This window comes from Carassius gibelio, chromosome A2 (genome assembly GCF_023724105.1).
Source record: "Carassius gibelio isolate Cgi1373 ecotype wild population from Czech Republic chromosome A2, carGib1.2-hapl.c, whole genome shotgun sequence".
NCBI lineage: Eukaryota > Metazoa > Chordata > Actinopteri > Cypriniformes > Cyprinidae > Carassius > Carassius gibelio.
This window is the reverse complement of record NC_068372.1, coordinates 23,267,786-23,289,326: the sequence shown is the minus strand read 5'-3', so window position 1 is coordinate 23,289,326 and position 21,541 is coordinate 23,267,786. Positions and strand designations below refer to the sequence as shown.

Sequence of the window (21,541 nt, the reverse complement as noted above, 5' to 3'; positions counted from 1 at the left end):
CACATCACTTTTTTGGGGGGTTTATTTCACAATGACGACCAATTCATTATCCTATTTTATTGTCTTGTTTATTATTCCTAATTGTTAACTCTATTTTTATTTTACCTTTTTAACACATCAAGATTTTAGGTTAAAAATTAATTTGCATGAATTCAGGCATACTGGTTTTGACATTATTGTTGTCTAACGTGGCCTAACTGTTTTTACCCTTAAGTATGTATAAGAAAGTGTATATTTTAGGTGTTGTGACCGGTCACCATTTTGGTTGATCTTCTAGCTTTTCCAAAAGGAAAAATAATATTAAAATGCCAACCTATACGATCTATTAGAAATGATTACTGCAAAAGTACTGATAATTATACAGATGGTACAATGAAAGGCAACATGATGACTGACAATTCATTAAAATTCACTTTGGCCAGTGGCCAGTAACAGAATGAACAGTTTCACCCGCACACACAAAATAATGTAATACACATTAAATAAATAATTTATTATAGTATATAATAATTTAAAATTAGATTTTTTTTATCAATTCAAACAATTTCAAGCAAATAATTATGGGAATGCAACTTTCCCCCAGTTGATTATATTTAAAAAAAATTATAAACTTTAAAATATTTATGCAGAGCCATCATAAGGGAAAGAAAACGGGTACACAGCCCCAGGCCCAAAGCAATGGGAGCCTATTACATTCCCCTTGTATAGACAACTGGTCCCAAAAATGTGGTCCTGTAGGCTACCCTGGAAATTAAAGTGACAACCCTTATATTATCATAACAGTATATGTATTGCCACTTTACAAAAAAATAAATATTATGGTAATTGATATGGTAATGTTAAGTTAACCTAGGCAACAAGTTATCAATTTTAGCATTGCGTTTCCCCCCAGTGCACTAAATGGAAATTGAAATTGAGAGCGCAAGCGCCTGGGAGCAGGACAGTAAATACTGGGTTAGTAATAGGTATTAATTACCAAAGATAAAAATGTGTGAAGGTAATTAACAGTGAGAACGCTCCAAATGTCAAACTGCCAGTGTGTGTTCAGTGTGTCAGTGTATGTGTCAGTAAGTGTGAGTGCTCATCACCGTGCACAAAGATGACGGCCTCTATGAGTGTGTGTGTTCAGTTAGCCATAGACATACATGATGAATGTGACTGAAGTGTATCAGTCTCTCCGTTAACTTCCGTCAGCAGCGATACGCAGATGTATAGAGGACTGAAAGTAACTCATGTTCGAGACACATCAAAGGGAGAACAGTATCATGCGCGCCCGCACACACACAACTACCTGCACACTGCAGGCATACGCAACAGACACAAACACGTACATGAAACCAACTGAACCAAATTTAGCCTTTTGAAGCATGACCAGAAGTCACCGTCATTAAGGCGACAACAAGCACACATGCTCACAAGCAAAATGATTTATTCTACCATTAAGCACATCCAATCTGTATGAGAAATCATTGCATCTCCACAAATCTGCCACCTTATCAAACATTCAGCGCTGTGATGGTTTCAAACCACTAAAACACAAAGCACCGGCCGCGAGCGGAGACGCGCTTAACAAATCCCCACGGTGCGCGTCAAATGTCGGATAGGAAGAGGGGAAAAGAGCTATTGGATTTAATCACCTGTCATTTCCCGACTCACGGTGAGAAAAGCAGTCGCGACGGTGTCTTTGGATGCCATGACGTCCAGCGCCCTCTCCTCTTCCTTTCCTTATCAAGCAGTAGCAGCTATAATGCACGCTCTCACTCAGCCAATGCCTATAAACATATCATACTGAAGAGAACCAGCGAGAGGAGGAGGAGGAGGAGGAGGGCTAAGAGAGGAGTTCACACACAAGTCTGCGTATATCTATGTAAAGCGATGAATTAATAAAGCAGATGCAAGGTTTGTGCCTGGATGAGATCATGACTCAAGTCCTTTTTTTTTTACTCATATTCAGTATATGAGATAGATAGATAGATAGATAGATAGATAGATAGATAGATAGATAGATAGATAGATAGATAGATAGATAGATAGATAGATAGATAGATAGATAGATAGATAGATAGATAGATAGATAGATAGAAAGAAAGAAAGAAAGTACACTTTCAGGACTGTTTCACTTACGTACTTATTTAAGTGCACGTTGAAATAATGTCAAATTTTTAAAATGTTTTACTTTAAAGTAAATTTTAAATCATGTTTTAATATTTTGCCATGCTTTAAAGAAGTACGTTTATTTAGAAAGGTCGACAAACATCCTTAAACGTACTTGATTATAATTTTATTGCATATTACATTTAAATACATTTTAAATGTACTAAATTGCAACTTCTTCAATACAAATGTTTAATTACAAATATATTTAAATACATTTAAAACATTTATTTCAGTCCATACTTAATTATATTCTCTTAAAATTATGTACAATTCATTTATTTATTTTTTTACTTACAAGGGGATAAGCTTTGAGGCTGATAAAAATATGCTAGTGTGCGCAAATTCGTTTACTAAATTAATTTTTAGCAGATACGCTGAACACATTTAAAATGTACAGTCTTTCTCTTATGGGAATACAGTACAAAAATACTGATGACTCACCCTGCACTAGACAAATTATTGTCCAATCAAATGCTCCCTAGAATGAGTAGGTCCCTCCCCCAAAACCACTTGCAACAAATTAGCAACTAAAGGCTATAGGGCTAATAAAAAAAAAATAATAATAATAAAATAAAAATTCTAATATAAAAATTATCCAATGTGCACCCAAACCATTCTATTCAACAGGAAATGCATTAAACGGTGTATTAAACAACTTACTCCAACAGCATCAAAACGGTCATGCACCTTGTTAGCAGTAAGTGACAGAACTCAGCATCTGCCTGATGGGTAATTGCTAGGAGGTGTTTGTGACTAGCATTTTGAGTCTATACAGTGATTCAGTCTTTAAAAACGAGTATTTATAGAGTGTCAATGTCCTTGGCAGTGAGAGAAATGGTTTCTTTCATAATAGAGTATTTTAAAATCCCTGTCACTCATAAAAGGATAATACAGGCAGCAAATGATGTCTGTGATTGGACAGAACTGTAAATGGGCTCCCCGAGGGCCATGGCACACTTTCTCTCTCTATGATGATCGCTATTAGTGCCTATAGTTCCCTCTACACACATTTCCTGTGTTTCTCTGTTGCTCTGGCACTGCTTGCTCTGTTGAAACAGTGTCTGCCCTACACTTGCCCCAGGCTGATTTTGTGTTTGGAAGGGTGGTGGCAGGGGGAAGGGCAGGGGGCGACTGGCTTTGGAGTTGTCCCTTGTCAACCCTCTGGGTCCTCGCCATGCTAGTCTAACTGTTGGGATAGTGGAAGAGTGCAGCCTGAAGGGAGTATGACAGAAGAGACTGACTAATGCTTAACAAAATATAGACACAGTGGGAAGAGGAACAGAATAGTTGTAATATGTGAATGATTTCCATTCAGATTAGCAGATATAACATGTGTGAGTACTTGCTACAAATTAATATAAGGACATGTGCAATAATTTCATATTTCACATTCAGGAAACGTTAAAAATACGGATTACGTATGCTGCTATGGTTTATATAAAATAGAGTGAAAATCCATTATAATCATGTAATGATTCATACAATACAAAGCATGGACTTTTTTCAGTCAAAATGCACTGCTTCGATATGCTTCTTTGGGTTATTTTTGGCTAAACTTGAGCTATTCATAATTACAGATGCTGACATAAAAAGGCCCAGTTTAAAACTTTATATAGTGCTGCCACCAAGTGTCTACATGCAAAAACCACATCCTTCCTCCAAATCCTGATTGACTATTACATGCTGTATTTGTTTAATAATAACATGCATTTCATGACAGCTGCATGTGTAAACTCTACAATTTACAAACTACCTAAATTAAATGGAGAAGAAAGGCACATTTTTGTCTAATTTTTCACTGGATCACAAAGCCTCACATAGGAACCTTTCCCAGCCAGTCCGAACCCAGGATAAACAGGCTCTTTAAAAACAGTTTGGTGCTTATAAATGAGACTCATGTTGTCGGAAACCCTGTAAAATGCCAAGATTCCAGCTCTGTAGTCCAAATAAACTCCTATTTTGGAGCCATGCGATTGAAACTTCGAAAAAGTTGTCTTATTGTCATGCCAAAATTCTACACGGACATGTTCACAGCGCAATCCCCATGACTGAGCATTTCTTCCAAAAAGTGTACGCTGCTTGCCTTTTCTACGGATCCCTTGGTAGGACACAGCAATGCAGACCCAAGTGCCCCCGCCAATCTCTACTTCCCAATATTTAGGGGACCCTCTGAGAATTTCATTGCACAAGATTTGTGCCCTGCAGTTAAACCTCTGAGTGTGTTCAGGATAGTCCTGGAGCAGGTGCGTGGCTATCACCTCCCTGTTCTCATTCCTCAAGATGAGACTTTCATTTGCTGAGTTGGTATTAAAAGTGAGTTTTGATGCATCTGAGGTAGAAAAATGAAAAAATAAAATATTAGCAATATCAAGGTGGTACTTGCATTACTTGCCATATCAGAAAATAAATGATTTCCTTCTGTGTGTTCAGTTCTATATTGCAAACTTACACTGCAGAAACTCCTCTCGTGTCTGTGGTGGTGGTGATCTAACAATTCTAGTGTTTCTCACTGTAAAGAAAAATAGTTGAGGTGATTTGTACACATGGGTGCTTCTTAGGGAAGGCTGAAGAGTCCTTCTAGCCTGGTGTCCTTCTCAGCATTAAACACTAGAAAGAGACAGTCTAGTAATCGCAAGCACAAAAATCTTCATACTATCTAAATTTACGTTAAAGCGATGCTGTAGCCATTGCATACTAAAAAAAGCTTAGTTCCAACTCTCACCAATTCTTTTTTGTGAATTGGTATGCAAAGGATTGTGTGTGATCGGGGTGGATGCTTCAAAATAATTAAATTAAGGATGCAAAACGAAGGATGATTTCAAAGGATCCTTTAAACTGAAATGGCCGATGTCAGAGTTATGCAACCTTAAGATGCAGCCTTTTGACTGAGAAGCACCCATGTTATAATCATGAAATATATTTCAATTAAACTTCTACTAACCTTTTCTGGAAATTGTGAATAAGCTCATCTTGCTGGTCGTGTTTAGCTTTTCTATTAGCTCGCTAACTGCCATGGAATCACGCTCAAAAGAATTGTACGGATGCACAAGAAAGACAAATGTTTTTTTATACTCAGTCAGCAAAGGCAGAGACACAGCGCTCTATAGAAAAAGAGAAGAGGAAAAAATCACCTTGAATGTGACTTGAACTTTTACTTGAAGATTCACCAGGCGTCCATTTCTGTTTCACGGCCATTTTCAATCACTCTACCTGTAAAAATCGAACATCATTGTTCGAATGAGAGAGCCGCTCCAGGTGTTGTAGATCAGCACCTGAGGACCTCATATTATTGATCTCCTGCTGTAGAGTGTTTATGAATCCCTCCGCTTCCTTCACTGCACACTTAGCCTGTCCGTGGATCAGCTCTGTCACTTTGCTCTGACTGTCTTTCATTGACTGGATCAGCTCTGTGAAATTTTTCTCATTCTTCTCCAGTGCCTCATTTGCTGAAGCCTAATAAAGAAAGAGGGAGCAGAGTGGATGCAAGCAATACCATACCATAAGAAATGAAGACAGTTACAGTTTCAAAGCAAAGATAAATGTCTTTTAACCTTGAAAATCTCCACAGCTAGTCTCAGCTCTTGCACATCCTTCTCCTTAGCTTTAATTATGTCAGCAGTCCACTTTTCCAACTCCCCCAGCTTAATCTTAAAAAAAAATAACATTCATTTCAGTTGCAGTACGAATTATAGTGTTTTCAAGCCTTTGAACACTTTTATTGCCACTGATAGTACAGAAAAAAATGACATGGGCCAGAGGATGTGCGCTAACCACTGGTAATAGGCTGGTATCTGACCATTTCAAATCATTTTGCATTTCAAATCACATTACTGACCTGTTTATTGGCCACTTCCTCCTCCACTGGGATGACATCATGACCTCTGTGTTTATCAGTAATGCACAAGTGACAGATGCACAGCTGGTCTGTGCGGCAGTACACAAACAGCATTTTGCCATGATCAGGGCAGATGTTCTCCTGCAACACTGCATTGGGCTCAACAAGCCTGTGCCTCTTTCCCACGTGCAAACTGTTATGCACGACAAGATGATGCTCACAGAATGAAGCTTCACACTCCATACAGGTCTGTTCAGCTTTGCGCTTCATTCCGATGCATGCATGACACTCGACATCTGTGGATCCACTTGAATGAAGAGCTGGAGCTGTTTCCTCCATGACTGTGGATGTGATGGCACTGAGTTTCGTTTCCTTGTAAGTGTGGTTATGGCATTGGCAATGCGGAAATCAAACTTTAATAAGGATAAGGGAGTGGTTTCAGTCCCGGAGCCAGAGCAATGACTCAGAGTACTGCTATTGACAAAACCACTGAAAGAAGCCAAACACTAACCGTTTACACACACACACACACACACAAAATAAATACATACATAAAAACTTAATCGAACAATGAAAGAAACAAATCAACTGTATAGGCCTATTTTATTTACACATACATACACATTCTCAAAAGATTGAAGTTAAAAAATTAAAAAATATTTTAATATTTTTGAAAGAATTCTCAATACAGTAAAGTGAATTATACTGTATATATTTTAGTATTTACAACACTTTTTAATGAATGCTACAGCATAACTATAGGGAACTGATAAAGTCTAATAAATACTGTAGTATATTTTAGTTTTTTTGTATAATATAATATAATATAATATAATATAAAATATAAACTTAGTACAGTATTGGGTAAAGTAATTTGTTTATATTACTAGTTGTTATATTACCAAAGCAACTATATAATTACCACAAACAATTAATTCAAGTATGGTTCTATAGTATTTACTATAAATTAGTATTTTGTCATGTGGGTCAAATACAGGAATATACAGAAAAATCTGATTTTAAAGAGCGAGTCTTTCTTGACTCCAAACATTATCAGGAAGGCTATTCCAGAGTTTGGGAGCCAAATGCAAAAAAGCTCCTTTAGTGGACCTGCAGGTTGTCCGTATAAATTATTACTAAATTAAGTTGTATATATATTATTATTATTATGTTTTCTCAATTATAAAATTGAGTCAGGTTAGTGTTTACCAGCAGCAGTTTCATCTGATGAGCACTAGAGGTCATCCTCACCTGCGTTTTTTTTTTTTTTTTTTCTGGTATTTTGTCTCAACACTTATAATGTTTGTGATAATGTGATAATCCTTGGTTATTTGTCACTGCAATTTTAAGCAGTCTTTGTTGTCATTATTTGTCCTGGTTTTGAACGGTCAGATTTTTTCTTGGACAAAGGAATTGTATTTATTTAATTAACTTGTTTTGATTGTATTTATTTATTTATATATATATATATATATTTATTTTTTATTTTTTTTTGCTGGAACTTATTCTGACTCTGGCTGTAGACACGCTGTAGACACAGGTCTCTCTTAACTGTAACAACACCATTCAACATACTGTATAGACTATAGAGGCTTTAAGACTTAGATAGAGTTCCAAAAAACTGCACTCAAGTAAAAGTAAAAGTACTTAAAGAAATATTCACTCAAGTAAAAGTAAAAGTACTTTTCTGGATAATTACCTGTTACCTGAGTAAGAGAAATAAAGTATTGGATAAAAAACTCAAGTAGTTAGTTGTTACTTTGAGTCATATACTGAATATCTATAGTCTATGTTTATTTAGATATATAGATAAAATTTATGTAATGCATGTGTGTGTGTGTGTGTGTGTGTGTGTGTGTGTGTGTGTGTGTGTGTGTGTGTGTGTTTGCGTGTGTGTGTGTGTGTGAATATATATTCATCAGCCTTTACTCCAGTCTTCAGTGTCACATAATCCTTCAGAAATCATTCCAATATGTTGATCTACTGTCAATGATGTTCTTTTTTAGCTTTCTATTAATCAAATAATCCTAAACAGCAAAACTGTTTCCAGCACTGGTATTAAATCAATAAATTAGAATTATTTTTTGAAGGATCATTACTCTGAAAACTGGAATAACAGCTGAAGAAAAATCTGATTTTCATCGCTAAAAAAAAATATTATATTAAAGTATTTATTATATATGTAAATAACCTCAGTGAAGAGTGAAAACTCCTCACATGACCGCTAACCGAACATCTTAACATAACAAACCAAATGCACATTGACGGATCTTCTTCTGTCTGTTCTGCAAGATGTAAACAAATGTGTACATATTTTCCCTCAAAATTTACTCAAGTAAGAGTAAAAGTACCCATCTTTAAATATACTCCAAAAGAGTACTAAAGTGTAACGAATATACCCAAAAATATAATATACCCAAAAAGTGTACTTAAGTGTAACGAAGTAAATGTAACTCGTTACTACCCTCCTCTGACCACAGGCTTTGCTATGTAGACAGAGAGTATAGCCTAATGCAAGTGCAAATGGAAATGCACGTCACAAATGCTGTTGTTCTCTTTTGTCCAAAGAGAATCTAATTTAAAACTTGTGTGTAAAAAAAAAAAAAAAAAAAAAAACCCTGACATTAGGACTAATTTCAAATCAATCACTAATAATTATTATTTTAGAAAAATGTAAATCCGGACATTTAATGTTAATAATTTAATCTTAAAAAAAATTTAACAATAATTTATCATAATCATTCTCACATCTATTCTTTTACATATTACTTCTGTCATATGTTTGTCCCTATTACTATCCATTAATCTTTCATCACTGTTCTCTTATCTTTGGTTTCTTTTTCATATGCCTTATCATTTCTGTTATCTCTATTTCTGCTGAATTCCAAAAACTCGTATGGCCTGTAAGAATCAATGCAAGGTTCTTTTGACTTACATTTTACATGAACTTGGTGAATGTGTAGATGATTATTTACTAATGCATCATGCGGCTTAGAGCAATAAAGGATAATGTCATGATAGGTGCCGGTTCTCTCGCATATTTACTGTAAAATTACCTGAAGCATCACTTCCTCATGTTTCTGAAATAACCAGCTCTCATTCAGAAACTTGTTGAACTGATTATATAACACAGGTACACTCATTCTCACCACACACAAACACACAACAGTGAATTAAATCAAATGAAAAGGAACTGATAAAATAAATGTAATGAATAATCAAATCAGCTAAATAAAAAGCAATTTCCATGTGTGTCTGTGTGTGTGTATATATATATATATATATATATATATAAATATATATATATATATATATATATATATATATATATATATATATATATATATATATATATATATATATATATTTTTTTTTTTTTTTTTTTTTTTCAATATCGGAAATTCAGAACTTGTCAGTTTACAGTTGTGGTCCTACCCTTTTTGACGTCATGGAATAAAAGTGAAACTATCTGTAAAGTTTTCAATTTCAGCTGCAGCACCGTGGAGGTATGTTGGTTGTCTTGTTGTGCTTACATTTATGTTATTATAATTATTATTGTAATTGTTACTAATTTTGGAATGCCAAAATTGTCTTCTTTTAGATTATCAAAAAAAAATTTTTTTTATATGTGTGTGTGTGTGTGTATGTATGCGGGTGTGTGCACTTTTAATAGTATAATACCATGGAATGATTTCTGTAAATGTGAATTATGAAACAGGAATTTCTAAAATAAAAAAGAAATACAAATTATGAAATTTAGGCTCATGCATGACAATGACAAAGTTTAAGGTCCCTCATGAAATGAAATAGAATTAAATAAGATGATTTGGAAGCAACAACTATCTAGAAATATGAAATGAAACAAAAGATGAATGATTTTTTTTTTTTCTTGAGAACATTTTCTTGCTAATTATATATACAGTACAGACCAAAAATTTGGGCACACCTTCTCATTCAAAGAGTTTTCTTTATTTTCATGACTATGAAAATTGTAGATTCACACTGAAGGCATCAAAACTATAAATTAACACATGTGGAATTATATATGGAATTATTATATACATAACAAAAAAGTGTGAAACAACTGAAAATGTCATATTGTAGGTTCTTCAAAGTAGCCACCTTTTGCTTTGATTACTGCTTTGCACACTCTTGGCATTCTCTTGATGAGCTTCAAGAGGTAGTCACCTGAAATGGTCTTCCAACAGTCTTGAAGGAGTTCCCAGAGTGATGCTTAGCACTTGTTGGCCCTTTTGCCTTCTGTCTGTGGTCCAGCTCACCCTTAAACCATCTGGATTGGGTTCAGGTCCGGTGACTGTGGAGGCCAGGTCATCTGGCGCAGCACCCCATCACTCTCCTTCTTGGTCAAATAGCCCTTGATGCCTTCAGTGTGACTCTACAATTTTCATAGTCATGAAAATAAAGAAAACTCTTTGAATGAGAAGGTGTGTCCAAACTTTTGGTCTGTATATATATATATATATATATATATATATATATATATATATATATATATATATATATATATATATATACTCACTTCCATTCTTGTCTGAACTATTCCTTTAAACAAACCACAAAAATAACTAATGAATTGCAATATTTATCTGAAGGTTTGTTTACCAGTCTGAGTACTGTCTTGAGAATACAACAGCAAGATGTTCCCGGTAGCTGTGCCTATGATGCCTTGTTGCACTTGTTGCATGTACACTGAGTGTTTCTTTGTCAACATGCAACCAATGTGGCATAAAGGCAGAAGATCTTACATAATGTACCATGGCACTACGCTGCGGAATGCGACAAGGATCCTGAACGAGGGCTTCTCTCCTTCATACGATGGCATGCTTGGACCTGGTGTCTATGTCACTAGAAGCTTTGAAAAAGCCTCACATTACCCTGTGCATTCAAATGGGGAGAGGCTTGCCGTTCTCAAACTCGTCGTAAGAGTGGGAAGGGTGAAGAGGATTGACTACCAAGGTCATCCTTTACAGAAGACCTGGCAAAGACATGGATATGACACAGCTTGGGTTCCTCCTAACTGTGGCATGGTGAACAGTGGCCTAGAGGAGAACTGTGTGTATGATCCAAGACGAATCACCGTGCTGGACGTCATCAGATTCTGGTAGACTCTAGAGAACCAGCTCTGCCTAAGAGTCACGTGCAAAATTTTACCTTACCTCCCAAACAATATTTTTGTTTGGTTGTGACAAAGTCCACCGCATTTATCAGCAGTCTTATGCATTACCAGGGGAATAAGAGATGTTCAGGATTACCAGCACATTTGAAACTTTCAGCTACATTCTTATATTAATGATTTTCAAATGTCAAAGCAATGTTTTAATTGCAGAAATAATACATGAAATTATTTCTTGATTATGAACTATAAAACAGGAAAAAAATATATAGGCTCATGTATGAAAATGGCAAAGTTTAAGGTTCCTCCTGAAATGAAATACAATAAAATAAGATGATTTGCCTAAAAAAAAGTACTCTTTCTTTCTTGAGAGCAATTTCTTGCTAATTTTAAGCATTGTGTTTGACTTTCTAATGAGTTGTGGATCAGTTTATGACCCCAGCTTGCTTTAGTTCCACCTCATCAACAGGTGAAATGGATTTCAATCATTTTCATGGCATGGGGTTATCAAAGATTCACAGAGTAGGTCTTCCCCTCTGACAAAACTTGCAAGAGAGTTCAGGTGCCCAGTCCACAAAGGATTGGGAAGGAGTCTTTAACATTGTGCAAACCCACCCAATACTTTACTCATGAATTAATAACATTTTGAACATACTATAACAATAAAAAATGCCAGGCAACCCTGGTCTCTTATATGGTTGTCAACTTTTGAGTGTGAGAACAACTAAATAAGAAGGGTACACTACAATTTTTAGTATTCTGCTTTGCCAAAATGAATGCATTTAGGAGCCATTAGGCTATTGATGTTGTTACTCAAGGTTTTCATCATTTTACAACACTATATTTCTGTAGCAAATAAAATATTTAAAAAAATGTATGTCAATTTATGTCAAATTTCTTTAACCAAAGTGCCAGATTAACCAAATATTTAGGCTTATGACAGAAGTGGCACAAAAGTTTGAGACACATAATGGAATACTTTTGATTTGGTAGCTATTGTCAATTTCTTTGGACCTGTGTGTGTCTTCTTTATGTCTCCCTTGTTTTTGTTTCAGTTTCAGTATAAATCTGTGTTTACAAGAATAGAATGGAATTTTACATGAAAGCCTCTTTGAATTTAACAGAATGCTTCTGTATAGCAACATGTTGAAAACTGCATAAGTCACATATGAGACACTCTTGAGAATCTTAACTTATTGTAATCACAGCATAACTACACAAGAAAAGGCTCATTCCATGCATACTTGTCTTGAAAGTTGGTGCTCCATGTGCAAACCTACACGACAAAAGTGAAGCATTAGAGGACCTCTTTTTTAGAGATTACTTGCCAGGCTTGATATTCAATCAACAAAGCAAATTGTGAAAAATTTGATCTGTTTTGATCTGTTTCTCTTCTGTTTGACACATATGTGATGTGGCGTTGAAACAAATGTAGACAAACAATAGATGATAAAGATGTCAAGAGGTGTAACAAAAATGCTGAAAATCTTGTTTTGTAGTCTTCTCTTGCTGAAGCCTTGTGTATTTATGACTCAAGCCCCTATATGAAAATATTTAATTGCTGAGTATTTTTGAAACGCCTTTGAAAAATCTGTATTATATTTAACCTAAACAAGACATATATTCTCAAGTAGAACCCAGAAAAAAATAATGAAACAAAAAGCTTCAATGTTGACTTGTCATAGTTTTCCATAGAGAATGTGAAGTTGACATCACTCCGTGTTGAGTTCTCGGAAACTTCTTTGTTTATCCACCATACTGGGAGGATCGTGCTGTCTTTCTACTATTGAGTTTAGGGCTGTAATTTGATTTTCTGTTGTGATTGTGAAAAATGTCATCATCGTATGTCATTCAAGCTGCATCAAGAATTGCAGTAGTAACTCAGATCATCATTCTGAGAAAAAAACTGGAAAGGTAATATGTTTTATTGCCTTTTCTATTTTTAAAAACACCAAGGGAAGCAGGTTGTGGATTTGATGAGAAGACACCACAGCAGATACTGTAGTAAATCTATTTCAGACAGGACCACTTTGGTAAGATACTTGAGTTTATTAAACACAATTTATCTTTGGCGGTATGGTTCCTTAAAGGGGTTCTTGCTCCCAAATTAACTGAATATACAAGAGCTTAAAAATTCACCCCTCCAGAACCATCAGCTTGGAAATACATGACAATTAAGACACTTAATTCCTTAAGGCAAAAAGCACTGTTTCTCTCGCCTATTTGTTACTCTTAAAGTCTTTAGTGTGCGTGTCACTGCAATTCTAAGCTTTGTCAACATGAATGAGAGCTCAAAAGAAGAGAAAAGATCTTTTCTCAGATCAAGAAAATAGATTAGATATTAGATCTGTCTCTTATCAGACATGCATATTAAGACTAAGTTTTGGATTACACACTTACACGTTACACATTACCAATAATGATTTGAATTTTGAATAAATAAAAAAATTCAGTGTTAACTAGAATTTGTGCATGTCTTACAGACTCCTTCAACACAGCATGTTAAGCAACTGCTGTTTTGACATATTTTGTTAAAAATAGAATCTAAGCCTATTCAGTTAGTGTACTGTAGCAATGGTCATTTAATGATTACATACACACAGCTGTGATTGTTCATACCACAAACTAAACTGCATCGATAAGAAATGTGTTGTCTTAAGAAAAGCACTCAACAATGCCTTGACTCTCAACAACAATTATTGATACAGTCGACTTTCCAAGTGGAAACAAATAGCAGTTACACAAAATAAATATGAAAGAGTTTCCATTTGTATTTCAAAACAACTACCAATATCATTATTGTCATCATTTTGTTGTTCTTAATATTTTATTATTGTCAAAAAAAGTAGTGATAAAATATGACAAATAAAATCAACAGGAAAGAAGACATACTTTTGAGTTGGTTTCTATTGCTCTTTTTTCTTGCTATTAAAAACTTCTGTACATGTGTCTTTTTCAGTTTCAGTTTCACTATAAATAGTGGCATATGAGTCACACAGAGCATCTGTCATGTGAAATTATCACTGCATTGGGGGTTTCTGGACTACATACATAAATGCTCATACAATGCATACTTTCAATCAATCAATCAATCATCTTTTGTAGCTCCGTGCACCAATTTACAAGATAAAAATGAAAGTGAGGAGCTTCTCATTTTTAGAGGTTACTTGCCATGCTTGGTATTTAATCATTAAAGCAAATTGTGAGAATGTCAACAAGTCTAATTCAAATGATAATTCTAATCAAAATACTGAAAAGCTTGTGTTGTACTTTTCACCTGCTGAATTCCCCTGAAATAATTTGATCTCCAGCAAGAAGAAACCATTTCACATCACATCAGTGGTAAACTGACAAGGTTGAAAACTGAATGGATTATTTGGTTATACTTCACTTAACAGGAACTACTTGTAATGAATCTTATATAGAGTACCCATTATGTTTTTGAAGTCCTATTTTCTTTTTAGTAATTAAATAGTTTTAAAAGAATGACACCATAAAACTCAAAAGATAAATAAAAAAATACAGTAAAAAAGCTTTATAGACAGATTCTTTATGCTTTTATGACTCAAGCTTCTAAACGAAAATATTTGATCACTAAATAGCTTTAAAAACTACAGTCTGTATTGCGTTTGATGCAGCAAGACAGGTATTCTAAAGCAGAATACAGAATAAAGTGAAGAAACATCATGCATTCAATGTATATTTAATTACATTGGTCATATCAGTTTTCCACAATTTAAATGACAGTTTGTTGGAAGGTTGCGTTTAGAGTTTTCTATGAGCTTAGTCAACTTCAGTGAAAAGTTTTTAAAAAGTGTATTCAAGCTTTATGTTTTGATTAGCATTACACACCTTAATGTCACCTCAATGAAGATAGGATAACATAACATCTTTAAATTATTCATTCATTGAAATGCTAAGACAAAGGAAATTATTATTATTATTATTAAACTTCCTCCTTCAAAGATTCAAGTTTCAAGATTCAATTCACGATTACTTTGATTACTTTTGTTTCACAACATTCAGTACTTCTGGTCGGACTATGAGATGGTGGACTGCAAAGCACTATTCATCACTTAGTATCACAATGTCACAACTGCACAACATATATCACAAAGAAATACGAATAATCTGACCAGAGCAGTGGTTACGCTCAATTTATTGAGCTCTGAGAAACGCAGACCACCAGCAGCTTTGGCACATAATGTAACTGTAACATTATGAGCCAAATACGAGAATATAATTCTAATAATAGTTTCAAGATGTAATTTTGTCAAATTATGCAAAATCTGCAAAAAAGTTATGAAATTAACAATTTCTAAAACAAAGGAGTTTTAGATTTTCCAAAAATAAATAAATAAATAAACCTTTACAGAATATGACAGATAGGACACCATAGGACTAGCAACAGTGAACCCATCTCGTCTCAACAAAGATGCTGACACATTAGAAAGTTTGCCCTTTGTCTGGTTTATTAAGGCTTGGATCATTGGTCATACATATTTGAACCCATTTAGTGTCTAATATTCTAAGTAATTATTCAAATTAATTCATCTGCCATATTTTGTCTCTCAATAACAATACGTCTTTAATTATTAAAGGGATATTTCACCCACAAATGAAGATTCTGTCATCATTTACTCAACCTCATATCGTTTCAAACCTGCAGGGGCCAGTATGTGACTGCGGCAGGCTTACAAAATCCGTTTTATTCCTATTGTGTCCATTAGATGGCAGCACCATCTTGTAAACTAGATCAACAAGGACATTCCTCTGGATAACTCAAATTTTTCTTGCCATAATTTTCCCCTAATGTTTGTGTGGATGTCTATTATTATTATTAGTATTATTAATAATTTAACTTAAATGTTGTTAATGTCTGAATATTAAGTGCATTGTGTCTGAATACTCCTGTCATGTGCTCTGTTACTCAGTCCTCAACCATTTCTGTCAGCTTAAAGTGAAAGTGACGTGACATACAGTCAAGTATGGTGACCCGTACTCAGAATTCATGCCCTGCTTTTAACCCATCCATGTGAACACACACCCAGAGCAGTGGGCACCCAGGCCACAACTTCCGAGTACACATAGTACACATAGTACTACACAACACAATCTGCCACTCCAGTTTCAGTCTGCACAAACACACACACACACACACACACACACAAGGAAGCCAGGAGAGCCATGCGGAGCATCAAGAATTGGGTAATATTTTCTGTAGATTTTTCTTACACTGCAAACAAACATGCACTATTTGAATTAACCAAAACAAACACCTAAAAAATACCCCAAAAGATCACATCTCTATATTGATAGCTCAGCCCCCAAATCATGAGTAGAAATGCCCCTTACTGGTGATAGGCTGCGTGTGTTTAGGTGCTCAATCAGATCCACTTATAAACAGCTTTTAGCTTTTCTTAGCAAATCGCTTGCACTTTTAATCTGATTTAAAGATGCTCCAAGCCCCTTTAAAAAACTTGCGCGTATTATCATTCTTATGTTTGTTCATACATTCCTCATTGGGTACTATTGGCTGTCACCACAATGATTTTCTATCCTTGTAAATATTAAAGCCACCACAGGGGTCCACTTAAGGCAGTTTGCTGTGCAACTACAGCCTTAGGACCTGCATGAAGTATATTTCTGCTGTCCCTGTCAACCCACTGCCTCAGTGGGCCAGGTATTTAGTGTTCTAATTATCAAGGTTGGTGGGCATTTTGATGTCCCTGAGAAAGCAGTAAAAAAATGCAAAACGAGAAGTACTTGAAGTTAGCATGTCTTGTGGATGAGCTGCACGTTGTATCAATTCTGAGTCGTGCAGGATTGTAGGGCAATTCACCAAATTAACATTTAATGAGGACAGTTTGCAGTTAATGTATTTATGGTAAATTATTTTTGTTCTTATTGTTGATGGCATAGTTCTGTGCTCCATGTGATCTGTGAGAAATGTTTTTCTGTCTATGAAAAAAAAAAACGAAGTCTGAAACTACTTTTAGAAATAAGCCATCTGTAGCATCACTGCAGAAGCTATCTTATTTGTATGTGGACGTGTGCTATGCTCTGACACTCTGCTCATTTAAATCTACTGTGCATTGCTCAATAACCTGAGAAGTGCCTCCATGGCCCCTCCCCTGTCTACGTCACTGCTGAGTATCAATTCATTATGTAACTCAAGGGCAGAGCGTGCATTCATAATCTCACTCTCCGCAAATCTTTTTGAATCCCTCTCCTGATCTAAGTGAATTTGGAAGCAATTACACTCTGTCTCTCTCATTCCAGTCTACTATTTCCTACGTCAAGCTTCGCGAACATAATTAAACCAAATTTAATCTAACAGGATATGCGCTGGAGCTCATGAATAATTAACCAGCCTCGAATCAAAAAGGTTGCAGTGCTTGGCTTGTTTATTTGCAGGCACTTGTGGGCATTCTCTAGCTGAACACAATCACACACACACACACACACACACACATTGCAGGACTGAAGTGAACGATAAGCAGGCTTGACTCGCTGGTGCAGTAGTTTGAAACGACCTTATTTTCCCCGCTTTCATCAGATGAACTAAGGCTTGTCAGGCCCACTAATAAATCCCTCTTATTATATGTAATCCAGACTTCAGATAGAATGAATTTCAAGGTGAACCTTGCGGTAAACTTTTGTCTGTCTTAAAGTGCAATCTGAACTCTCAGCTTCCATTATTGACCTTTAGATGTAAGTCTGTCAAACAGCTTGGGAGTAAGTGGACTAGACATTGTGTTTACTCCCTGCCAACTCTGTCCTTGTTTGAAGAGCCTCTACGGACATCTCCAAAGCCAGCACTTTCATTTACTCAGCAGAGACAAACACAGACTAGAAGACACACGCAACAGCCAAAAGTAAAAAAACATATTCAGGTCACACACATATCACCTCAAAACATATTGTCTTTATTCAAATTTACAAAAAAGAAAAGGAAAAAATACAACAGAATAAATACATTTTTAGTACACACCATTGTGAGAGCTCAGCACCAACGGGGCCCACTCAGGGCCACATCACTGCAATCCAATAAGAAAGCAGAAACCAGGATGAATGCAGTAACTCCACATCCAGATTACAATTGACCTAATCTACCTGAAAAAAAAAAAATAGGCAGTAACACAGGAAGGAATCAATTCTTTGAACTGTTAAGACCCATTTACACCAAGAACGATAACTATTTCGATAATGTTAAGCATTCTAATTCTATAAGAATTAAGTCCATACCACAACATTAACAATAACGGCACAGAATGATGACAGTGTTGGAATCACTTTCAGAACTATATATATTTTTTCAGCTGATGCAATATAAAAACAGCCAATCAGAATCAATCCTGCTTTAAAACTGCAGATAAATGTGTGCTAGTGTGGATTCTAACGATGTAATTATCATTAAAGCTATCGTTCTTGGTGTGAACAGTACTTTAAGCCTAATCAAATCAGCTCCAGGTGATGTCTTTCTTTAATCATTCTTCTTTACCACATAATAATATAGACATTAATATTTCATATAACCTTTTTAGGCTCACATTTTTGATGAAGAATGACAATTGTTGGGTTGTTTGGGATAAGCGTGGGTTCGTACTGCATGAAGCATCCTGGTATTGGTGCGCATGATTGTGCAGTGAAACAGTGGTTCTGGTGGAGTCCAGTCACAGCGAGTCCTTGTGGCCAGAGACAGTGTGATTAATCAGGTGTGTGAACTCATCCCAGGAAAAGGACTGCACATATATTTATTTGTAGCTTCTGCATTCAATTCAAGTAAAAATAAATGTTCCTTTTGGGGAGAGCAACACAACCCAAAACATACTGTGGCAGGGTTTACTCTGCTTCAGTCAATCCAGTTATATTGTGGATTTCATACTGTATCGTGGCATTATATACTGTATAATCTTCTCCTCAGTTTTCATTTTATTATAATTTTTTGTTTACTTGAAGACTACGGTACTGTTGTCACTTTTCACAATGGCATTCAGTGATATTTACATTTAAATGCATTTACATAGAACATCTTTTTCAATATTTTTTTTCCTCCAATAAAAAAACAACAACAACAACATTTGTTATTTATTTGCGAACATCATGTATAAAAGTGCATTCTAGCTGAAGCAGACCTGTCAGCTCTCATAAATCTTCACTTTTTAAATGTGGGATTTTTTTTTTTTTTTTTTTTTGACAAGTGATGATTATTTGTGCATATGTTTTGCACAATTTTAGCATTTTAATTTTGTCATTTTTTTTTTTTTTCTTGAGCGACTTCGTATACAATCTGTTCTTGGCAAAAATGTGAGTCATTTTGAACCCTGACAAAAAGACATCCACAAAGCAGAATTTCCAAGCAGGGTTTAAAATTGATGTGTGTTTGTTTTCATCTGTGTGTATGTGTAAACACTGAGAATCTATGTGCAGACACTTATTCAGGACTTTACTGTAATATTCAGTGTTTTCTTTCGAATAATTCAGTTCTCTTGCTTTTGTGGATGTATAAACAATTTCTGTACAAATATTCCTATTCCCTCATGTGTTGCCATACCTTTTCATCTATGTTATTCCGGCCTTGTATTTCTCATTCCCCTGCTGTGCCGTTGTCTTTCACGCTGCCACAAAAATCCGAGTTTCTCTATCATAATTAAATGTGATCTGGAATACAGTGAACTTTGCTTTTCACTTACTGCCAAACGCACTTAAGGAGTGTTAAATGCTGGCCAAAGAAACACTGCTCTATGCTCACACATCAGCTTCTCAGCACTTATTGCTTCAAATTGCATCAATCACTCTCTCCACTATCTTTGCTTTCTCTGTTCATTTTTCCCCGTCTTCCCTTATTACCTCTTCCTCTCCATCCTTACCCTTCACTTTTCATTATTCCAGCTCTTGTTGCCTTTTAATCACTGTCCCACCCAACCCCTCTCCTTCTCGCTCTCTCAGACATTCGCCTGCTCCTCGTCTCCAGACTGCTCCCCCTTCTTTTCAAATTCCATATCTTTGTGCTTTTTGCTGGCTTCTACATCTCCTTCTTTATCTTCTCCACTCTCCTTTTCCCTTTCCCTAAAGAGCTGGGCTAATTTCTGGAATTGTGGGCCCCAATCCTCTAGACCTGATCCCCACACCTCCTTCTCAGCGTCTTTGCCTCCCTCGCTGTCCAGGGAGCTGAGGGACCCAGCGCGTGAGCCTGTGCCTTCCAACCCGTACACCTGCACCGAGTCGTATGGCGGCTGCGAGGGGTCGAAAGTCACCTGTGCAAGGCGCAGACGCAGGAACTCGCCAACCCTTAGGGCGAGAGAGTGAGCACCTCCAATGGGCGCCCCTCTTCCGGACTCCTCAGGTGCAGAGGGCCATGCTCCACCATAACCGAGGATGCCCCCAAAAGCTCCCCGGCCCTGGCCGGGGTATGGAAGCAGCTGGGGAGTCATATCCCTCCTGCCCAGCGGGTACCTGGTTATCCCCACCCGTTCGTGCCAGTCTCCTATGAAACCACCACCCTCCGGATATATCCCAGCACTCAGTGGAATGCTGGCCTCTCTCTCGGGCCTTCCCACCACAAATCCGCTGCCCATTTCCAGCCCGCTCCGTCCCAGATTCCCCGGGTAGTCCCTCTGCTGCTCCCCCTGCAGGATGGTGGCGTAATTGTTGCTGACCGATTGCATTTCTGTGCTTCCGTTGGGAGGGTCCGCCACCCCAGGATGGTTGGATTCAGCAGGTCCAGGGCCGGTTCTACTTAGGGAAAGACTGCTCCGCGAGGAGTGCCGCCCTGCCCGGGGCAGCGTGGCGGAGTCACACACCCAACCACCGGTGGGGCATGGCCCAGCTACTGAGCCAGAACGGGTCAACACCAGCTCTCGTTCACGGGGAGCCATGTCTGGCTGGACCTGTCGGGGATGGGGAGGAGCAGGAGGGTTAGAGCGGGAGGTAAGGATGAGTTTATTCTTCTGTTATTCAGCAGAGGGACGTGTGTGAGAGAGAGGATTGTTAAGAAAGGGAAGAGAAAGCAGAAGATATTTCACAATGCGCAGGTGAAAACAGTGAAAAATGTGATAGCAATGAAGTGAGACAGTAAAGTGTTAGTGAGTAGAGGAAGTGACAAAGTCAGACAGATGGAGAGGGAGAAACAGTTGACAATAGCTGAACCAGGTTAATTGAGCTCTAAAAAGAGCTAACGCTGCACTGTGAAATGAGAATGAGGAGAAAGAGAGACAGTGAGAGACAATGTGAAAATACCTTCATCGTCAACCTGTTCTGCACCTACAAAAAAAAAAAAAAAAAAAACTACCAAAAATCTAACCTGCTACCTATCTAGGGATGTGCAGAACAACATTTTCACACATGGGGTGTGTTCTCCTCACTTTTAATAAAACTAAATTGTCCATTTAAATGTGTATATGTGTAAAATC

General features: G+C 36.6%; 3 protein-coding genes across 12 annotated transcripts in view; all 3 read right to left on the bottom strand.

Annotated features, from left to right (window-relative positions):
* The window catches only part of LOC127933484 (capping protein, Arp2/3 and myosin-I linker protein 3), a 60,126-nt gene extending 58,334 nt beyond the window's left edge, over window positions 1-1,792 (bottom strand). For all 9 annotated transcript variants that reach the window (XM_052530525.1, XM_052530544.1, XM_052530531.1 and 6 more), the window contains exon 1: window positions 1,638-1,792. In XM_052530525.1, the coding sequence (XP_052386485.1) occupies window positions 1,638-1,695 (58 nt within the window). In that variant the 5' untranslated portion in view covers window positions 1,696-1,792. The remainder of the gene's footprint in view (window positions 1-1,637) is intronic.
* Window positions 1,793-2,266: 474 nt separating this feature from the next.
* Window positions 2,267-6,454, bottom strand: LOC127933474 (tripartite motif-containing protein 16). The gene is made up of 6 exons (XM_052530507.1): window positions 5,993-6,454; window positions 5,709-5,804; window positions 5,368-5,610; window positions 5,099-5,258; window positions 4,607-4,666; window positions 2,267-4,486 (listed from the first exon to the last, which is right to left on the bottom strand). Exons 1-6 carry the CDS (start codon window positions 6,329-6,331, stop codon window positions 3,945-3,947), a joined length of 1,440 nt encoding a protein of 479 aa, XP_052386467.1. The 5' UTR covers window positions 6,332-6,454; the 3' UTR covers window positions 2,267-3,944.
* An 11,580-nt stretch (window positions 6,455-18,034) lies between these two features.
* The window catches only part of LOC127933456 (uncharacterized), a 166,759-nt gene continuing 163,252 nt past the window's right edge, over window positions 18,035-21,541 (bottom strand). Inside the window, exon 14 of one of the 2 annotated variants that reach the window (XM_052530475.1) lies at window positions 18,035-21,079. In XM_052530475.1, coding sequence (XP_052386435.1) covers window positions 20,075-21,079 — 1,005 coding nt within the window. In that variant the 3' untranslated portion in view covers window positions 18,035-20,074. The remainder of the gene's footprint in view (window positions 21,080-21,541) is intronic. The other variant, XM_052530482.1, reaches the window with a different exon arrangement.